The following is a 19,279-nucleotide window of genomic DNA, read 5'->3' on the forward strand; positions in this document are numbered from 1 at the left end:
TCCCTTTGTTTGAGGAATACTTTTTCTTCTTCTACACACATTTCCCTTTTCCATTAAGGAGCTCATCAAAATCCTCCTCTTCCAGAGAGCTTTTCCTGATCCTATCATCCTGATCACACTAGACGGTTCTCTGGTTTTGAACGCCTAGAGTACCTTACTGTCTGCGCCACAATCACAACTTGATTACAGACTGTCTTGTATTATTTACTAATTGTTTGATCCATTCATTTGTACTGTACTGTAGACTGAGCGCCAAGTTAAAAGCAGGGATCATGCCTTATATTTTTTATGCATTCCCTACATGATAGGTGCTCAGTGAGTCCTGTGAAACCAATGGGGGTTAGCTAACTTTCTCAGCATCAGGGCAGTGCAATCAAAAGGCACAATAATTTGAAGACAAAGCCTGGCTCCTAAACTAAGCTTTTCCCCTTACTAGCTTTTGAGCAAGGCATGAGCTCTCTGGTTCTGTATAAAATGGGCAATTACCATATGTCTTCATTCCCTCCATTTGTTTTACTTTTTATTAAAAAAAAAAAAAATTCTCATCAATGACCTTGAGCGGTTTGGAAATTGAGAAAGGATCAGGACTAACTTTCTTAACACAATGACAGTCTGCTTTTTAAAATTCAGATTTTCAGTTAAGTAAATCTAGAAGTAGATCTTTTCTGCTATCATTATTAACATTAATATTATTAAAACTAACTAGGAATAGCTGGATGGCACAGTAGACAGAGCACCAGCCCTGGAGTCAGAAGGACCCGAGTTAAAAAACAAACATTTGGAAAAAAAAATTAAATGAAGGTGGTCTAGCTGTACCTGATTTAGAACTATATTATAAAGCAACAAATACCAAAACCATTTGGTATTGGCTAAGAAATAGACTAGTTGATCAGTGGCATAGGTTAGGTTCACAGGGCAAGATAGTGAATAAAAATAGCAATCTAGTGTTTGACAAACCCAAAGATCCCAAATTTTGAGATAAGAATTCATTATTTGACAAAAACTGCTGGGAAAACTGGAAATTAGTATGGCAGAAACTAGGCATGGACCCACATTTAACACCACATACTAAGATGAGATCAAAATGGGTCCAAGATTTAGGCATAAAGAATGAAATCATAAATAAATTGGAGGAACATGGGATGGTTTACCTCTCAGACTTGTGGAGGAGGAAGGAGTTTGTGTCCAAGGGAGAACTAGAGACCATTATTGATCACAAAATAGAAAATTTTGATTACACCAAATTAAAAAGTTTCTGCAAAAACAAAACTAATGCAAACAAGATTAGAAGGGAAGTAACAAAATGGGAAAACATTTTTACAGTTAAAGGTTCTGATAAAGGCCTCATCTCCAAAATATACAGAGAATTGACTTTAATCTATAAGAAATCAAGCCATTCTCTAATTGATAAATGGTCAAAGGATATGAACAGACAATTTTCAGATGATGAAATTAAAACTATTTCCACTCATATGAAAGAGTGTTCCAAATCACTATTGATCAGAGAAATGCAAATTAAGACAACTCTGAGATATTACACACCTGTCAGATTGGCTAAGATGACAGGAACAAATAACGATGAATGTTGGAGGGGCTGTGGGAACACTGGGACACTGATGCATTGTTGGTGGAGTTGTGAAAGAATCCAGCCATTCTGGAGAACAATTTGGAACTATGCCCAAAAAGTTATCAAAATGTGCATACCCTTTGACCCAGCCATACTACTACTGGGCTTATACCCCAAGGAACTACTAGAGAAGGGAAAGGGTCCTGTATGTGCCAAAATGTTTGTGGCAGCCCTTTTCATAGTGGCTAGAAGCTGGAAAATGAATGGATGTCCATCAATTGGAGAATGGTTGGGTAAATTATGGTATATGAATGTTATGGAATATTATTGTTCTGTAAGAAATGACCAACAGGAGAAATACAGAGAGGCCTGGAGAAACTTACATCAACTGATGCCGAGTGAAATGAGCAGAACTAGGAAATCATTGTACACTTCAACAATGATACTGTATGAGGATGTATTCTGATGGAAGTGGATATCTTCAACATAGAGAAGAGCTAATCCAATTCCAATTGATCAATGATGGACAGAATCAGCTACATCCAGAAAAGGAACACTGGGAAATGAGTGTAAACTGTTAGCATTGTTTTTTTATTTTGTTTTGTTTTGTTTCTCTTCCCAGATTATTTTTACCTTCCGAATACAATCCTTCCTTTGCAACAACAACAACAACAAAATTCACTTCTGCATATATATATTGTACCTAGGATATACTATAAGATATTTAATATGTATGGGAATGCCTGCCATCTAGGGGAGGGGGTGGAGGGAAGGAGGGGAAAAACTCGGAACTGAAGGGAGTACAAGGGATAATGTTGTAAAAAAAAAAAAAAAAAATTACCTATGCATATGTACTGTCAAAGAAAATGTTATAATTATAAAAATTAATAAAAAACAAAATAAAATAATAAAAACAAACAAACAAACAAACATTTGATACTTAGTAGTTAAGTGACCCAGGGCAAAGTCACAAGCAACTGTAAAAATAAAAAAAATGAACCAAAAAGGAATGTTACCTGGGCTCAGCCCTGGTAGTATAGTTTTTAATATGTGTACACACACACACACACACACACACACACACACACTTCTATATAATACCTTTTAAGGGAGAGATCCAATAAGGGGGTAGGATATTCCAGGTCAAGTCCTGGTTACAGTGGTTGACCTTGGAAGTCCTTTCTGACTCCCTACACTCCATCTGTTGTGCGGATCAAAGGCTTAGCAAGCCCTTTGTAAACTCGAAGGTGGTGTACAAATCCAGGCTATTATGATGATGAGGGTTCTGAGCAGGTATGGGAGGTTCAAAACCAGGTGCCAGAAAATAACAAAAGCATTTTGAGATTAAGTATAATAGGAAGAACTGCTGGGGACCTGCAGAGCTTAGAGCAATTAATGAGCAGTTAGATCAGTATCTTGACTACGTGTTCCACTGCAAGGCACCCCCGGAGGGAAACAAATGAAATAAAAGGTACTTCTCAGGGCCTGAGCAACTATCACTTAAGCACCATTCATCTAAGTTAGAGACCAAAGGAAAGTACTCAATAACATACAGTACATACAGTACTGAGCAGGTGAAAAAGGGAGGGAGAAGCTGTTTGAAGGTGAATCTTGACTTGAGCCTGGGATATCTAAAGGGGGGGAAGGGAGAGGGAAGTAGGTTCCTGAATTTGACCAACTAGTTTTTATTTTTAAATTTAAAAAGTTTTAATTTGAAATTTTTTTGACCAACTAGTTTTTTGCCTACCAATTGTGGAAGGCCAACTTCTTTCCCCCTGACTCAGTGCATACACTGACTGAATATTCCTTCCTCCTCCACTAGTAAAGTCCTGACTTGCCACCTATATCCCTGCAGTCAATCACACCACTGGTGCTGTGACTATTTCTATGCATCTTTGCCCTGCAGGTCCCTAATATGTGAATCAGTAAATAGTCTCACCTTCCCCAGTTGGCTGAGGGTATTTACAGCCTGCTGGTCCCACTGTCTTGTGACTATTAGTGACTTTCTGTGGTGAATTGTATTCTTCAATAAAAGTTAGGTTTTAAAAGATAACTCCCATTATGCTGGCGTTCCACCTTATTCCATTCCCTCTCCTTTACCCTCAACCCCCCCCCCCCAAAAAAAAAAAAGTTGCAACCAATTTCCCACTAGCCATTCATAGGCTAGAACATTACCACTGTACTGTTCACCTTGCCTTCCCAACTCCCCAGTTCTCTGGTCTACTTTGGGCAGACAGGGTGACAGGGCCCTGTATCATTAACCACTTTGCTTGTAGTTGGCTACTGGTATGGATTGGACAATGCTGTGTCTACATGGAGGATGCCTCACTTTTTCTAGCTCTGAAATGGGAATACGAGCACTAACCAATGGCCTCCCAGACACAGGAGTACCAGAACCTTCTCCAAAGCAGGATAATCTCTCCAAGTCCCCTTAACTGTGGATTAGGGAGGAGGGAGGAGAGGACAGGAAGTTTGTGATTTAAGTAGCAAGCAACTCACACTGAAACTTGAGTCAATGCCAAATGAAAAACAGATTTCACATGGCAAGTGGCACCAACAACTTTTCTGGAAAGCAACTGTATATTTATACAACATTAGAAGCCTTTTACAATGAGTGTTGGCTGGAAAGAACAGGATGGTTTAGGAAAGAAAGTTATAGCACCTATTAAGAATTAACGATACTCAGTTATGAATGTGGCACTTTTAGCCAGTTAAAACAGAACAAAAACCACTTTAATAACTAAGAGAAAGATTTATTTTCCCATCAAGAAAGCAGGTAGTTATGATTATAGCTTACAAGTAAGGCAACATAGTCAAACAATACTCACGAAACTCGGAATAAAGGAGACAAGCTACATAGGGTCATGGCACCCAAGGTCACATGATTGTAAATAGGTAAAATCTGGGGCATGCCTGGTCACAGCATTCCGGTTCTGTCAGAAAAACCCACCAACTGCTCTGAATCAATATTCACCCACCTTGTGTGCAATGTAGGGGCACTAAAAAGCCCTGCTTCTGGTTTCTAGGGGTGAAGGGAGAGGATGCTCAGGATGACCTGTGGCACATACCTTGTCTGCCAAAGGAAAGACACTGAGGAAAGGCACTGATACTCCTCAGGACTTCCCACCAATATGACTAAAATGGTTCCAGGACAACTTCCCCTCTCCCCCCAACCCCAGCCAGCAATGAGATAACCTCAGAGAATCAACTTACTTTTAGTACAGATAACACTGGCCTAGTGCATTAGAATCAACAAAAAAAGTAAAACCTCTACATTTAAACATCAGGGTACAAAGCAGCTAATTTTAAAAAATAATCTGTATTTTGCATAAATAATACAAATTCATTTTCTTACTCAGATTTCAAAATTATTACAGATACAGTTTTCTGAAACAGTTTCAAAGGACACCTTGGGTGGGTTTCTGGGAAGCAGAGAGTTATACAATTTGTGGATTTGAGAATGAGCCCCGCAATCCTCTCTATCCTCCCAGGGGCCTTGGCTTTTCTCTGATAATAATTCTCTGCAGGCTTGGCACTGGAAAATAGTATATTCTGGTCTGCTACCAAAGTATAAAGACTAGATGATACAGATCTCAATATGTAGGGTCCCAAATACTTAATCCAATAAAACTATGATTTGCAAGATTAAGAGCCAGTCATTTTGTAGCATCTTTTCCCTGAGATTGCTACTGGGGGGCGCGTGGGGTGTGCAACAGACTCAGCAATCTCACTAGAAAATAATGCAACAAAAAAATCATCTGCTTAACCCTCAGCTTCTTGAACTGTAGTTCACAACTCCATTTGAGGTTTATAACTGAATGTGGAGGTTATGAAATTATAGTTTATTATCAGTAAATGTGTAATTTGTATATCTATTTTATAGACTTACATATCCAGGTTATGTAAAAATTTCTCAGGTGAAAAGAGGTTATGAATGCAAAGTTTGAGAAGCCTTGGTTTAACCAAAGCATCAGGCAGACCACATGCAAAATTTCAAACAATACAGAAAAAAAAGACAAGTAACAATTGAACTGGTGAAATGAGCTGAAAATGAACTACTCACTGGCCTGGCAGTATTTTTTTTTAAGAGCAAGCCACCAAACATGAGTCAGCTGCCAGTTTGGGTTTCCTGCCTCCTTCACACTGTGCTGATATTTTCTTAAATAGCCACGAGTTCATAGGTCAATTGTTCCTTTTGCTTTGAACTTCTTTGCAGAACGCTCACTTGAGCGAAGTTGAAACTTGCTCCCATAAATATAGGAAATGAAGCCATCGATCTCTACAGTAAATACACAGTTTAATTTGGGAATAACTAAAAGAGAAGGAAAAAAAAAGATAAGACAAAAAATTCTGGCATTTAGGCAATATTATAAACGAATAAAAAGTAAAATAAACCTGATTTCTGGTAGTGATGATGTCTACAGAATGTATGAGAAAGTCTTTTTGCAACAAGACCAATTTTTAACAAAGACATCAGACAATGTGACTCCCAACACCTAATTTTCACAATCAAAAAGCACTGGGATCAAACTCAAAATACTGACCTGGGGAAAGAGCTGCCTCTGATATATTTTCTAGAGAAGATATTTGTAAACAAACCTCAAATTTCACCTTGGCTTGATTCTTATGAAGGAAATTATCTACATATTATATCATCTTCCCCTGTTATTTAATTAGGAGAAAAGTTAATCTGTGAGTTAGAATACCAAAAACAAAATAAATAACTCAATAACAATTAAATGAATGTACCTTTGAATTAATGAATAGAATTCTAAGGTTCTGAAAGTTTTGAGTCTGTAGGTAAGTAGGCCACAATATGGCACTTTTAAGAACACTCTTGTTTCTTATTCTTTTCTTCCTCCCAATTTCTCTCTTTTTTAAAATTAATTTTATAATTATAAAAAAATTTTTTGACAGTACATATGTATAATTTTTTAAAAAAATAACATTATCCCTTGTATTCATTTTCCCAAATTTTCCCCTCCCTCCTTCCCTCTACTTCCTCCCCTAGATAACAGGCAATCCCATACATTTTACATGTGTTACAGTATAATCTAGATACAATATATGTGTGTAAATCCAATTTTCTTGTTGCACTTTAAGTATTGGATTCCGAAGGCATAAGTAACCTGAGTAGATAGACAGTAGTGCTAGCAGTTTACATTCACTTCCCAGTGTTCCTTCTCTGGGTGTAGTTGTTTCTGTCTATCATTGATCAACTGGAAGTGAGTTTCTCCCAATTTCTCAAGCTTGAAAATACTGTTCTTGAACTAAACTAAAAATGCTGTTTTTGGGGGCAGAGATGTTCAAGAATACAGGAAGGAACAACAACTTTCCATTTATTTATTCATTCATTTGTTTATTATAAAGTTTAACAATTTTAAAATCAAAAGTAAATATATGCTCTATAACAGGTATTGATTTTTGTTCCAACAAGTATTTATTGACCATGTACTAGCATACTGAAACAAAGAGGTATAAGGAGGAGGAGGCTGAGAATAGGCAGTTTTACTGGAAATAGTTATTTTCTTCCTCTACCATCTTTGGCTAAGTGGAGCCAAATGAATTTTAAGTTAGTCAGAAAGGACTGTTATCCTTCCTTGATAATCTTTTATTCCTTAACCATATGCATTCTGATTTAAAAATAGTAAAACAGTATTTTGTTTCTACTTGAAACTTCTTTTGGAAGATACTGCTACACAGTCTTAATTTTTTTGGGGGAGGGGGGCTAAAGAAACAGGAAAATAATGGGTACACATCTCTTTCAGACAGGGAGCAGAAACAGAACTTGTCAAAAGTTGAACAGCAAGTCAGTAACAGAGCCAAAAAAAAAAAAAAAAAATTCACCCCATTTTCTAGCTCCTTGGCTTGGCACATAGAAAAAATTATAGAAATACTTATTCCTTTCTCTTACCCATTACCCCGCCATGCTGTCCCCATTAGTGAAAATCCAGTTCTCTCCCTGCTAGTATTATTTACCAATCAGGACAACTCTTTACTTCTTTATTTTTCTCTTTCCTTTTCCTAAGTCTCAGCATTTTAAAAGGAGACTGCTAAGTATGCCAAAGTCTCTACTTGGCACCCAAAAATAAGCCTGCTGATGCAAAAAGGTACTAATAGCAAATCCTTCCCACTGCTAGCTAGCCTTTCCGGTTGGTTTGGCAACCCTGGTAATCCACACATGCAGTTACCAACCCATTTGGGGAAGGCTGTGGGGGGTCACAAGGGAACCAGTTTCTGAAGCTGGGTTAACCCTCTGCCTGTGCCTGAGTTTTCTGCAAAGCAGGTTTTATAGAATTGGACAGACTCATCCTGTGGCCAGCACAGCAGTCACCTGCTTGCTGAATGTGTGTGTGCCTCAATGGTTCAATGCCTACAGGGAAGTGGCCACATACCTTTTAATTTGTCGTCTTTGGTGATGATTTTGAAGATATGCTTCATTTCCTGAAGAAGAATCCCCGTAATGCCAACATAGGAGGGGCATTTAGATTTTGTGACTGAAGAGCAAAACAGAGATCATGGTGACGGTTTCTATGGCTGCTCAGACTTCACATGTCAAAGATCAGAGTTGACAGGAGCACTTACACTTAATCAGGCCAATCTTTCTCTTCCCCCAAACATCTTTATGTCCCTTGCTTCTTACAAATGAAGAAACGGAGGCTTGAGCACAAGAAACCACTTGTCTAGTTAAATATAACTGGATGTGGCAGCCCTGAGGCAAGACCCTAGGTTTCTCAGTTCCTGGTTTGTGTTCATTCCACTGCCTCTCATGTCTACCATACTTTCTATAGTGGCAGAAGTGGTAACTTCTGCTTGAGATACGGGAGATGAAAGTATTTTTGATAATATATAAAAGGCTATACAGATATAAAGTATTGTTATTTTAGTGTGAATCACTAACAGAGGGGTGACCAATTAATCACTAAATATAATTTTAGAGCTGAATGTTCATAAATATGACTAATATTAGACAGTATCAAGAGGTCTCATAGCCCTACAGAATGAAAGAAGAGAATCATTTTTCTACATGCATAATATAAGGAAGAAGTCTATTAAAAGGCAGTTATACATATATAGAATTTGAATATACTATCTACCAAGTATCCTTCTACTATCACTTTCCAATATTCCAGTTGTAATGAATTTCCTATACTCCCACTTCTTTCCTATACATATTCTTCATCCAAAATGGACTATTTACCGTTCCCCCAAAACACATCTTGAATTTTTCCACTCTAATAGTACTTCTCCTCCTCTTCTTCATCTCTACTTACTGAAATCCTTTCATTCTTCAAGTTCAGTTCAAATGTGACCATTCCTTGGTGCCTCCAACTTCCTGAGCATTCTGAACATTTTCTAGCTCTCTTATAATGCTGATCACATTCTCTTTTGTATCAATTCTATGCATATATCATGTCAGACTTACCAACCCATCCCCATATTGTCACCCTACAATTATCAGCTCTACAACGGCAGGGGCTAAGTCTTTGTGTCTTAACTTTTTGGTACCCTGTCCAATAACTAGCATAGGGCCACAGATATGGTAGTCCTCAGTATATGTAAGCTGAGTAAATGAATGAGTAATAAATAAACAAAACAAATAAATAAATAAACAAATTAAGCCGACAAGTTTCCATTTAGCAATTACTTTTTCTAAGCGATTAGTATATCATGAGCAATCATAGGTATTATTATCCCTCCAAAAAACTCATAGCTTGAGGCTCCTTAGGCAATGTTGATTTCTAAAATGTTGCTAGTGGGCAAAGGGGGAGGAGAGGAAGTATCATCTTACCCCAAAAGAAGTGCCAATTAACCCTTTTGGCTAGTAACTTATTTTTGTTATTGTTATCCTGGAAGGGAAAAGTAATGTACCTCATGTTTTAGTCCCAGAGTCCTCAACAAATTCTACTGTTGGTGATGAGAGAATGACTTCAGGGAGTTCCATGGAATTTCAAAGGAAAGGAAATGTAATTCTTAAATCAAGTAAAAGAGAATGACTCTAGTTCTAAATTAAGAACATGTAAGATAAGAATCTCACTAGAACTGTTTTCACTTATATTGTATCCCCAGCACAATGCATGGCATATTGACTTGAAACTTTATGGACATTTATTAAGAATGTAAGTACAATGATATCAGACATAATTCATCAAATATACCTGTAATAATAGCACCATGAAGATCTGCTTTTAACAACTTGGCCTGAATCATCTGTGGTTGCCTATAAGACAAAAGATGTAACTACATTACACTCCAAACTCAGAGTTCTGAAAGAGTCAATCACATACACATAATTTCAACTGATACAATGAGAGAACCACAAGGCTGGTTCTTGATGTTACATTTTCAGGAGCAATAAGAGCTAGAATTTGGAGCAGAAGAACTTTAACTTACGTGTCTGGCTTGAGACCATTGCACAAGTCCCGAATATACTGTTTCCAGAGATTATGCAGAGGGAGAAACAGGTTGTACCTAAAATAAATTCAGGAACAGGTCACAGAGGTTAAGCAAAATGAACTGAAGATAACTATGTTCAAGGTTTGTGAAAATACAGCAGGACTAGAGAGTTTCAAGATTTGTAAAATATACATTAAAAAAAAAAAAAAGCTCAAGGAATTATACTTTCTGAACAAAGCATCCTAATTATTGGAGAGGCAACTTATAATTCCTGTTCAAATTAGTGAAAATATCTTCATTTCAAGCAATAGCAGCAGAAAGATATACAACCAAAGGATTGAAACAAAGGCATTTCTCTTGCTTGGGAGGTGATGGCTGAGTGTGGATGCACAAGACTCTTGGGTGCTCTATTTCCCAAGCATTACCAACAATTCAGTTCTTAGTTCAGAAAGCTTTTGATGGCTGCCTTTAAGCAATTTTGACTTTGATGAGAAAGATTCTTTTGACACAAAACTCTTCATGTGAGAAATGATTTTCAAATGCTAGGTAGACCCTAAGTAACGTTCTAGAAAGTCTGTAGCTGAGGAGGCAGGCACTTTTCATGAAGAGTTTTATATAAAAGAAAGAGCCCTGAATCTGGAGTCGGAAGGCCAAAGGGTGCAGTGTGGCTTCTGACAGTAAATAGCTGTTGACTGTGGTCACGTCACTTTGATTTTTTGACCTTTGGTCTCATCTGTTAGCACAATTACCTCGTGGAGATCTGTATTTTGTACAGGGCTAGGGAAGCTTATATAAGTGTGAGTTCATGGGGTACCATCAGTGGCTCCGGTTCCAGATGATACCGCTGGAAGCAGGAACCTCTTTCCCTACTCAAAACATGCTGCTTGTGTGACAGGCTTCCACAACACTAAACCAACACTTGTAAATCAGATTTCTCAAACTGTAGTCTAGAATGTGGGAGGTTGTTAGCTACAGTTCTACAAACAGTGGCAAAAAGCAATCATAAGCCGGGGAACAAAGAACTGTGGCTCAGGAGGAATGAAGCATCAGCCAGAGGAAGGAAGATGTGCTCCCACGCCGCTGTGACAAGTCTTCTTAAAACACGTTCCAACATTTGTGGGTGGCACCTTCCTGAACTATAAAACTATATCTATTACTATTAAAAGGCACAGCAAAACCCCCCAAATCTTAAGAAATATCGATTCCTCTTTCTTACACTGAAAACTTCAAGTCAAACAGTTTGTAGCCATGTTGATGGTTTCGTTCATGACATGGATCTTAGCAATTAGAACCAAGTAGGAACCAAATGATAGGCACCCTTTCCTCTCAGGCCATGCTGATTTAAAAAAAAAAGCCAGACACTGAGAAATATTGGTAAAGGAAGGGCTCCCCCTTGTGGCCACACATTATACAAACAAGAGCAAGCTACATTTCCCCAGGGCTGGACTCTCCAGTTACAAAGCCCCAAAGGAGGCTTCCCTCTCCCTACGGTGGGAAGTTGGGGCACAGATATCTCACCTTTGCTGCTCTGGTCTAATTTCGAAGAGGCGCAGCTCTCGTCTCTGCTTTGCAGAGAAGCCTTTGGATTTCCTTTTCCTTTCCTTGGGCTTTTTCAGGGGATGGTACTCCAGCACGACCGCTTTGCGATCCAGGTGGTCATGGAGTTGGGCTTCTGTCATACGGGGCATGCTCCGCTTGAGGAAGGCTTTCAAAAAGGCCTCCGCCTTGTGGGGTTCCTGGTGCTGTGTGGAAAGAGCGGCACCCCAAGATAGAATGTTTAAGTTGGGCCAAGTTGGGCCTGCTACTTGATAGCTTCATCCCCGTAGTTAATGCTGACACCCATTCTCTGTGAATGTCTGGAATGATCCTTCTTAAAATCACCAGCTCATTTTCCTGACTTTTCTATGCCTGTATTTTCACATGAGGATAACAGTAATAACAAGAATACCTCCAGTTTCCACTTGCTGTGAGAGTCACAATGAGCTAGATAAGCATGCTAGCTCTTAGCTTTTAAGTACTCTGCATTCTCTAATATTTTTTCCAACACTTTGATCTCTTCTTCTGCCCTCTTTTCTCCCTCTTCATATTATATTTAGTTTGAGTATATGTCAAGTATCTCTATCCCAGTCCTAAAAAGCTCATCATCCTCCTTGAAGGAAGATATTTTTAATTTTAATTTTTGTCTAAGTAACCACAGTACCTTGAATCCAATGCTCAATAAATGTTTGTGGAATCAAATTTCTTCCCTTGCTTTACTTGCTTATTGTCTTAAAAGGAAACATGACTCTTTCTTATAGATTCTTCTTTTTCTCACTCATGAAGAATTAAATGAGCTGCATAGGAATTACTGAAGGACTAATTAAGCACCTGACATGAAATGGTTTTCAGCTTAACACCCCTTTTAGCCAATAAGTTAGCAAGTTATGTTCATTCCACCTCCATGGGATCTCACACTGCCATCACCTTACTACAATTATCATATTCCTAATTACACACATATAAACTATGGCAATACTCTTCAAAACACTGAGTTTAAATTTTTTATCCAATGTTTTATTGATGTCTGTTTTTCCCTTATGGAATCTCTTCCAAATAATTCTCTTTACTTTGTCCTCAATATAGACCCTTTCCTTTTAACAAGGAGTATTGTTGAGCAACTGGTCCTGACCTATAACATATGCCTCATTCCCCTTTTATAGCTTATCTTTTTGCTCCCCTAGTAATTTTCTAAAGCCACAATTGGTTGCTGTGTGCAATAACCTCTTAATAGATGCTCCTACATCCCCTCTTCTCTATCTTCAATTTCTTCTTCATACTGCTGCCAAAATAATATTTCTTACACATAGATCTGATCATATCTTAGAAATTGATCTTTGCTCCAAAGTCTTTAATAGTTCCCCTGCTGCCTCTGAATAAAGTTCAAATTCCTCTGAAAATCATTCAAGACTTTTTACAACTTGGAAAGATTCTATCCTTCCAGCCTCCAGTACTATGTACACCCCACAAAACAAAACAAACAGAAAAGTCCACATACTCTATGTCCTGTAGAATTTTATCCTTGGCATATACAAAACAGAATTCATCATCTTTTTCACCAAACCCTCTCCTCTTCTTGACTTCCCTATTACTGGAGAGGGTGCTACTACTCTCTAGCTAACCAGATTTGAAACCTAGATGTCATCATTGATTTTTCCTTCTCTCTTCCAAAATCTAGTCAGTTGCTAGGTCCTGTCAAGATTATGTTCCCAATATCTATCATATATGCTCCTTCTCTTCTATGCTTTCACGATCCTAGTGCAGACTCATAACATTTCACACTTAGACTATTTCAGTAACCTTCTGGTTTATCTTTCTGCCTCAAGACTATCCTTGTCCAGTCCATCTTCCACTCAGTTGTTAAACTGATCTTCTTAGAGTTTAAATCTAGTTATATCATTATCTTATGCTATGAACTCCCCACTGTCCGCCTATCAATTTGGGGATTAAATACAAAATCCTCTGTTTGGCTTTTAAAACCTTTCACAACCTGGTTCCTTACCTTTCCAGTCTTTCACCTTATTCCCCTTCAGCTACTCTTGTGATTCAATGACACTGGCTCCCTTCCTCTCCACATAACACTCTAGCTTTGAACTCCAAGCAGTTTCAATAGTTGTCTCCCACATATAGAACTCTCCCCCTTGCCTCTGCCTTCTGGCTTCCTTAAATCTTAGCTAGTCACTTTCCATAACACTGTGAGAGTCTCAAGAATAGATACTACATTTTGCCCTGCTTAGCAAGTGCATGCCCCCGTGCCTCCCTGACTGCCCCTGGCGTTTCTTGGGTCTGGGACATCCTTTTCTTGTTAATTGCCTGGTTAGGATTTCTAGTCCAACAAATGCCACTTCAGTTATGCAGCTGTCTTTTGGTTAGTAAAGGCCTTTTCCCCCTCAGATATCACATAATCTCTAAAACATGGTGATATGTTATACACAAATTTATCTAAACTTTTCTGCAATCTGTTCTCATTTGAGGATTAGTATGGCCTCTTCCATTCTATTCCCAAGTACTTAATATCCACAGATGTCAAAGAGAGGCTTAAGTCAGCTGCCAGCTTACATCCCTCATGGAAGAGTTTTGCCACAGAGAATGGTTCCACTAACCTCCAACCTGCTTCTGAGCTTTCCTTTTGAATAGAACAACTTTGGACAACATGGAGACAGAATCCTGTCTAGTCCTCAGCAGGAAACAAAACACAGCACTCTTATATGCACTGTCCTTGGTGCACTCTCTCTTCTGATACTTCCCTGTGGCCTAGGAGGTCACTTGAGCGTTATTGAGGCTAAGTTCTGGCAACCAAACTGGAAACTTAAGAGGGGTGGAAGGAAAACCCACTCCCAGACCAATGAAACCAAAGGCTCTTTAATTATAAGCACATGTGTTTTGAGGTACATGGTGTGAGCATTAATCTGCCCAGATGAACAAAGTCCATTTTAAGGTTACAGGGAAAGGTATTAAAGATGGCTGCTCTAAGAGGGCTAAGATCTGTGTCAGGTTGCTGTGTGGTACAGAAAGTGGCATGTTGACCACTAAGGAGAAACCCAACACCATTTTCCACAATCTTTTACTTCTTACAATAAGCTTTGGAAATGGGAGGACTTCCTAGACACCATTCCCTCCTGCTCTTTTTATTTTCTTTTTGCTCAGGCAACTGGAGTTAAATGACTTGCCCAGGGTCACACAGCTAGGAAGGGTTAGGTGTCTGAGGCCTGATTTGAACTCAGGTCCTCCTGACTTCAGGGCTGGTGCTCTACCTCCTCCTTTTTGGAAAGAGAGTGTTTATGTCTTTGGAAAAAAAAAACAAAAAAACAACTCATCACATGGCCTCAAGCTGGAATTGTCAATATGGCATATTTTGTTAACTTCAGATGTTATTTGCTTCTCCAGAACTTCTATGACAATTATATCCCTATAGCACTCAACTGACAGCAACTGATAAGGCCAGGAAACATTTACTATCTTTTCAGATATGTTCAAATCTGGTCTGCCTATACAGACAACTTATTTTTTAAAGGAAGTGCTTTAATAATTTGATGAGTTATCAGAAGATATTATTTTTATAACATTTTACAAAATCATTTAACAGTTCCTTTTTGAAGAACAGTTTAAAAGGTGCATTCAGTTTTCAAAATTTAAAACATTATTGACAATATGATATTGCATAAGGGAAGTGGGTAAGATCCATTTGATGCTAGAAGACATGGCATAAAAATCCCTTCTACAGAAGTTTTTAGGGGCCAGCAAGGCAGAGTGACAAGATCACATAATGACTTAAGGGGCAATTTTGTAATGGCCATGATCAAGTAAGTATCCCTTACCTCTTGTTTATACTCTATACTATATCAGAAAACCAAACAACTATAGCCGATTTAAATCTTATTTTAATAAGATGGGAAACAAGTTTTGTTGGTACAAGATGGACTACCATGAACGATGGTTTCTGTGGTTAACTCTATTAATCCAATCCAACAATTATTCATTAAATGCTTCTAGCACTATGCTAGAAGCTGCTGCAGTAAGAGGGCACAGCAGGTAGATCTCCTGGCCTGGAGTCAGGAAAACCTGAATTCAAATCTACCCTTATCCACTCATAAACTGTGCGATTCTGGGTGAGTCACTTAACCCTGTTTGTCTTAGTTACTTCATTTGTACAATGAGCTAAAGAAAGAGATGGCAAACTACTTATCTTTGCCAAGAAAATCCCAAATATTGAAGAATTGAACATGATTTAAATTAATGAATAAAAAAAGGCCAGAAGCTAAGGATACAAAGAAAAAAATCAGAAATACAATTCTTCCTTTTTACTCTTTCTACTTTACCCTCTTTCTGCTGCCCTCCCCCCTCGATTTATATTTTTAAAAGGTTTGAGGTAAATATAGCAGACACACACACACATGCACCCAGGCATGTGTGTGTACAGCATAACAGAAAGCACAGAGAGTAAAAGTAAGATAGCTGTAACAGTATCAAAGATATTGCTACAGCCTATTTTCAATCTTAAACACTCTCTTCTTTCCTGTTTCCATCTCTAATAGATGAAGTGACATTTCTGTTTATAAAGAACAGCAAATTAGAGTAAACGCTGTACCTGAACATCAAGTTCTTTGGCCTCTTCTTGAGAGAAAGTTTGGTAAACCAAGCCTGGAAAACAAACCAAAATGTTATCACTTTCAGGCCTCCATTTAAGAGTAGCCCAAAGTTAAGAAAACATCTCATCAGTGAAATCAAAGGTGGTTATTTAATATGGAGGGAAAGAAGAAGTGGAGTTTCAGGCGTTCCAGGCATTTTCTCTTTTTGTTCTGGGACCATTTTTATCTCAGGGACATTAAGAGATGGGATGCCATAGAACTTGGAGACAAAAAAACTGTACAAGATAATCTTAATGACTCTACACATAATGTAACTATAGCTCAATTTATTTACATTTCCACAGTAGTTATTCTAGTGCTCTACAGTTTTTATAACACAAGCATATTATTCCCGTGTTACAGATGAAGGTATTGAAGCTCAAGGAGATTAAGTGAATTGCCAACAATTATACACTGGGAATTTGGGGAGCAAGAACTCAAAACCGAGTCTCTTGGATTCTCAGACTAATGCTCTTTTCTTGTCTTTGGTCCTTATTATTACTTATTTGATCTTTTCATACAAATCTGGTGTTCTTAGCTCCTAAGATTAAATTCTCTCTGCTGCAATGGAATTTGGAGATTAGCTAGTCAGTCCAATTCTCTCTTTTTACAGATCTGGAAATTGTGGCAAAGGGAAGCGATTTACCAAGTTCCCACTATTTGTGTTATATCTGAAATAAGTAGGGCACTCATTTACATGATAGAGAAAAATGCATTAATTTGGAATGAGAAGATCTGGGCTGAACCCAGCTCTACCGCATCCTACCCGTTGGATTCACACAGACCCCTTCTGTGTCTGAACCTGTTCGCTTCTTTGTAAAACACATGAGGTTGAACTAGATTCCCCGCCCACTTTTACCATTTGATGATCCTATGAACCTAGAGCTGCAGAACAAGTTATTTTTTAACTAATGGGACTTCCTCTCTTTTTATACATTCACATTGCTTTCCACTCCGGGACTCCTCCTGGGCTCCCCTTCATGTCTCTCTTGGAATACTTAGCAAAGGAATGGTCACAGGTGCCCGAGGGGCATTTGCTGAAAGAGACTTGTGGACACTAACATCTAGAACAAACGATAAGTGACAAGAGTCCTATCTGAAGGGGCTGACGACTATCACATGCACAGGACTTTTGTTCCTATAGTCCAACTGGCATATGATCAAAAAGTCCTTCAATAATATTCCTAACTATGCTCAAAAAGTTATCAAAATGTGCATACCCTTTGATCCAGCAGTACTACTACTGGGCTTATATCCCAAAGAAATACTGAGGAGGGGAAAGGGACCTGTATGTGCCAAAATGTTTGTGGCAGCCCTTTTTGTTGTAGCTAGAAACTAGAAGATGAATGGATGTCCATCAACTGGAGAATGGTTGGGTAAATTATAGTATATGAAGGTTATGGAATATTATTGCTCTGTAAGAAATGACCAACAGGATGATTTCAGAAAGGCCTGGAGAGACTTACATCAACTGAGGCTGAGTGAAAGGAGCAGAACCAGGAGATCGTTGTACACGACAACAAGTCTGTGTGAGCAATGAGATGATTCAAACCAGAGCCACTTGTCCACCCTTGTGGGAACTGAGTGTGGATCACAACACAGCATCCTCACTCTATTGTTTGTTTGCATTTTGTTTTCTGTGTTTTTTTTTTTCTTGATCTGATTTTTTTTGTGCAGCAAGATAACTGTATAAATATGTGTACATGTATTGGATGTAACACACATTTTAACATAGTTAAGGTATTGGTCTACCTGCCATCTAGGGGAGGGGTAGGGGGGAAGGAGGGAAAATTTGCAACAGGCTTTGCAAGGGCCAATGCTGAAAAATTACCCGTGCGTATGCTTCGTAAATACAAAACTTTAACAAAGTGGCCAATTTTCCCTGGAACACCTCCGCTAGGGTGGAAGCCACTGCCCTCTGAGCATAGTTTTAACCCGACCGTCTTGGAGAGCTTTCTCTTCCTCTCTGAGCTGAAGCCACCGAGAGGGAATGTAATTCCTCTTGGACACGGTGGGCCCACACATTCGTCCTTCCCTTACTTCGGCTAACCTGGTCTCCGAGCCCTACCTCTGACAGCTACTGCTTTCGAGGCTCTGGCCGAGCTAGTTCCCCTCTCCAGCTCTCAGCTTTACGTTTTGTTTTATTTTCTATGAAGCGAACAGGGAGAACTGGAGGCACGCTCCAAGTCAGAGGAGAAGGGAGCTTAGAGTTGCCCGCTAGGGCTGCCTGATAAGGCAGAGGCAGGGGAGCCCGGCAGGCCTCGGGGAGCCCGGCTGGCCTCGGGGAGCCCGGGAGGTCTCGGAGATCCCGGCTGGCCCTGGGGGCCCGGGAGGCCCGGGAGACCTCGGGGGATCCCAGCTGGCCTCGGGGATCCCGGCTGGCCCTGGGGGCCCGGGAGACCTCGGGGGATCCCGGCTGGCCTCGGGGATCCCGGCTGGCGCTGGGGGCCCGGGAGGCCTCGGGGATCCCGCTGGCCTCGGGGAGCCGGCTGGCCCTGGGGGCCCGGGAGGCCTCGGGGGATCCCGGCTGGCCTCGGGGAGCCCCGCGGGTCTCGGGGAACCGGCAGGCCTTGGGCCGCCTCGGGGCACCAGGCCGAGGCACGGACTTTCAGACCTCCTCCTACGGATGCTTTAGACAAGGGTAGCCGCCGGTCCCTACTCACGCTCCATGCTCGCGCCGCTTCCGGCCCCGTCTGATGACATCTCGAAGTCCGCGCCGGGTCACGACGCCGCCTCTCCGGCCTCTCTCGAAGTTTTCCTTCTCCCTCCCAGCCGGCCTACGCTGCACTGACTTGGCAGCCGAAACGGGAGGGGCGAGGTCGTGACCCCTGCCGCTACTAGAGAACGAAGCGTAGAAAAAAGAAAGGAGGCAACCCGGATGATTTAACACCTGGAGAGCAAGGGGGCTCCGGGGGATTACGCAAGAGGAAGAACGTCATGCGAGCGCGCCGACGAGAAGCGTAGACGCATGCGCCTTTCCGAGCGTCTTCGGGCGCCACTGTTCAAGACACTTTAGGAGAAACGGCGTTGCTCGGGTTGGCCCTGCGTTGACGGCACCTCGGGACGGAGAGCCGGGGGGGAGGGGGAAACTCTTCTTCTTTCTAAGAGCAGTGGGAGTCGGTGGTTAGAGAACGTCCGCGCCTCTCGTGGG

At 40.2% G+C, this 19,279-nt stretch overlaps 1 protein-coding gene across 1 annotated transcript; it reads right to left on the reverse strand.

Moving 5' to 3' along the window:
• Positions 1-4,299: 4,299 nt before the first annotated feature.
• POP4 (POP4 homolog, ribonuclease P/MRP subunit) lies at positions 4,300-19,073 on the reverse strand. The gene is made up of 7 exons (XM_074293284.1): positions 18,792-19,073; positions 16,089-16,141; positions 11,483-11,706; positions 9,962-10,039; positions 9,727-9,788; positions 7,963-8,064; positions 4,300-5,879 (listed from the first exon to the last, which is right to left on the reverse strand). The coding sequence occupies exons 1-7, from the start codon at positions 18,829-18,831 to the stop codon at positions 5,743-5,745; spliced, it is 696 nt and encodes a 231-aa protein (XP_074149385.1). The 5' UTR covers positions 18,832-19,073; the 3' UTR covers positions 4,300-5,742.
• Positions 19,074-19,279: the final 206 nt, after the last annotated feature.

This window comes from Sminthopsis crassicaudata, chromosome 2, assembly GCF_048593235.1.
Source record: "Sminthopsis crassicaudata isolate SCR6 chromosome 2, ASM4859323v1, whole genome shotgun sequence".
Taxonomy (NCBI): domain Eukaryota; kingdom Metazoa; phylum Chordata; class Mammalia; order Dasyuromorphia; family Dasyuridae; genus Sminthopsis; species Sminthopsis crassicaudata.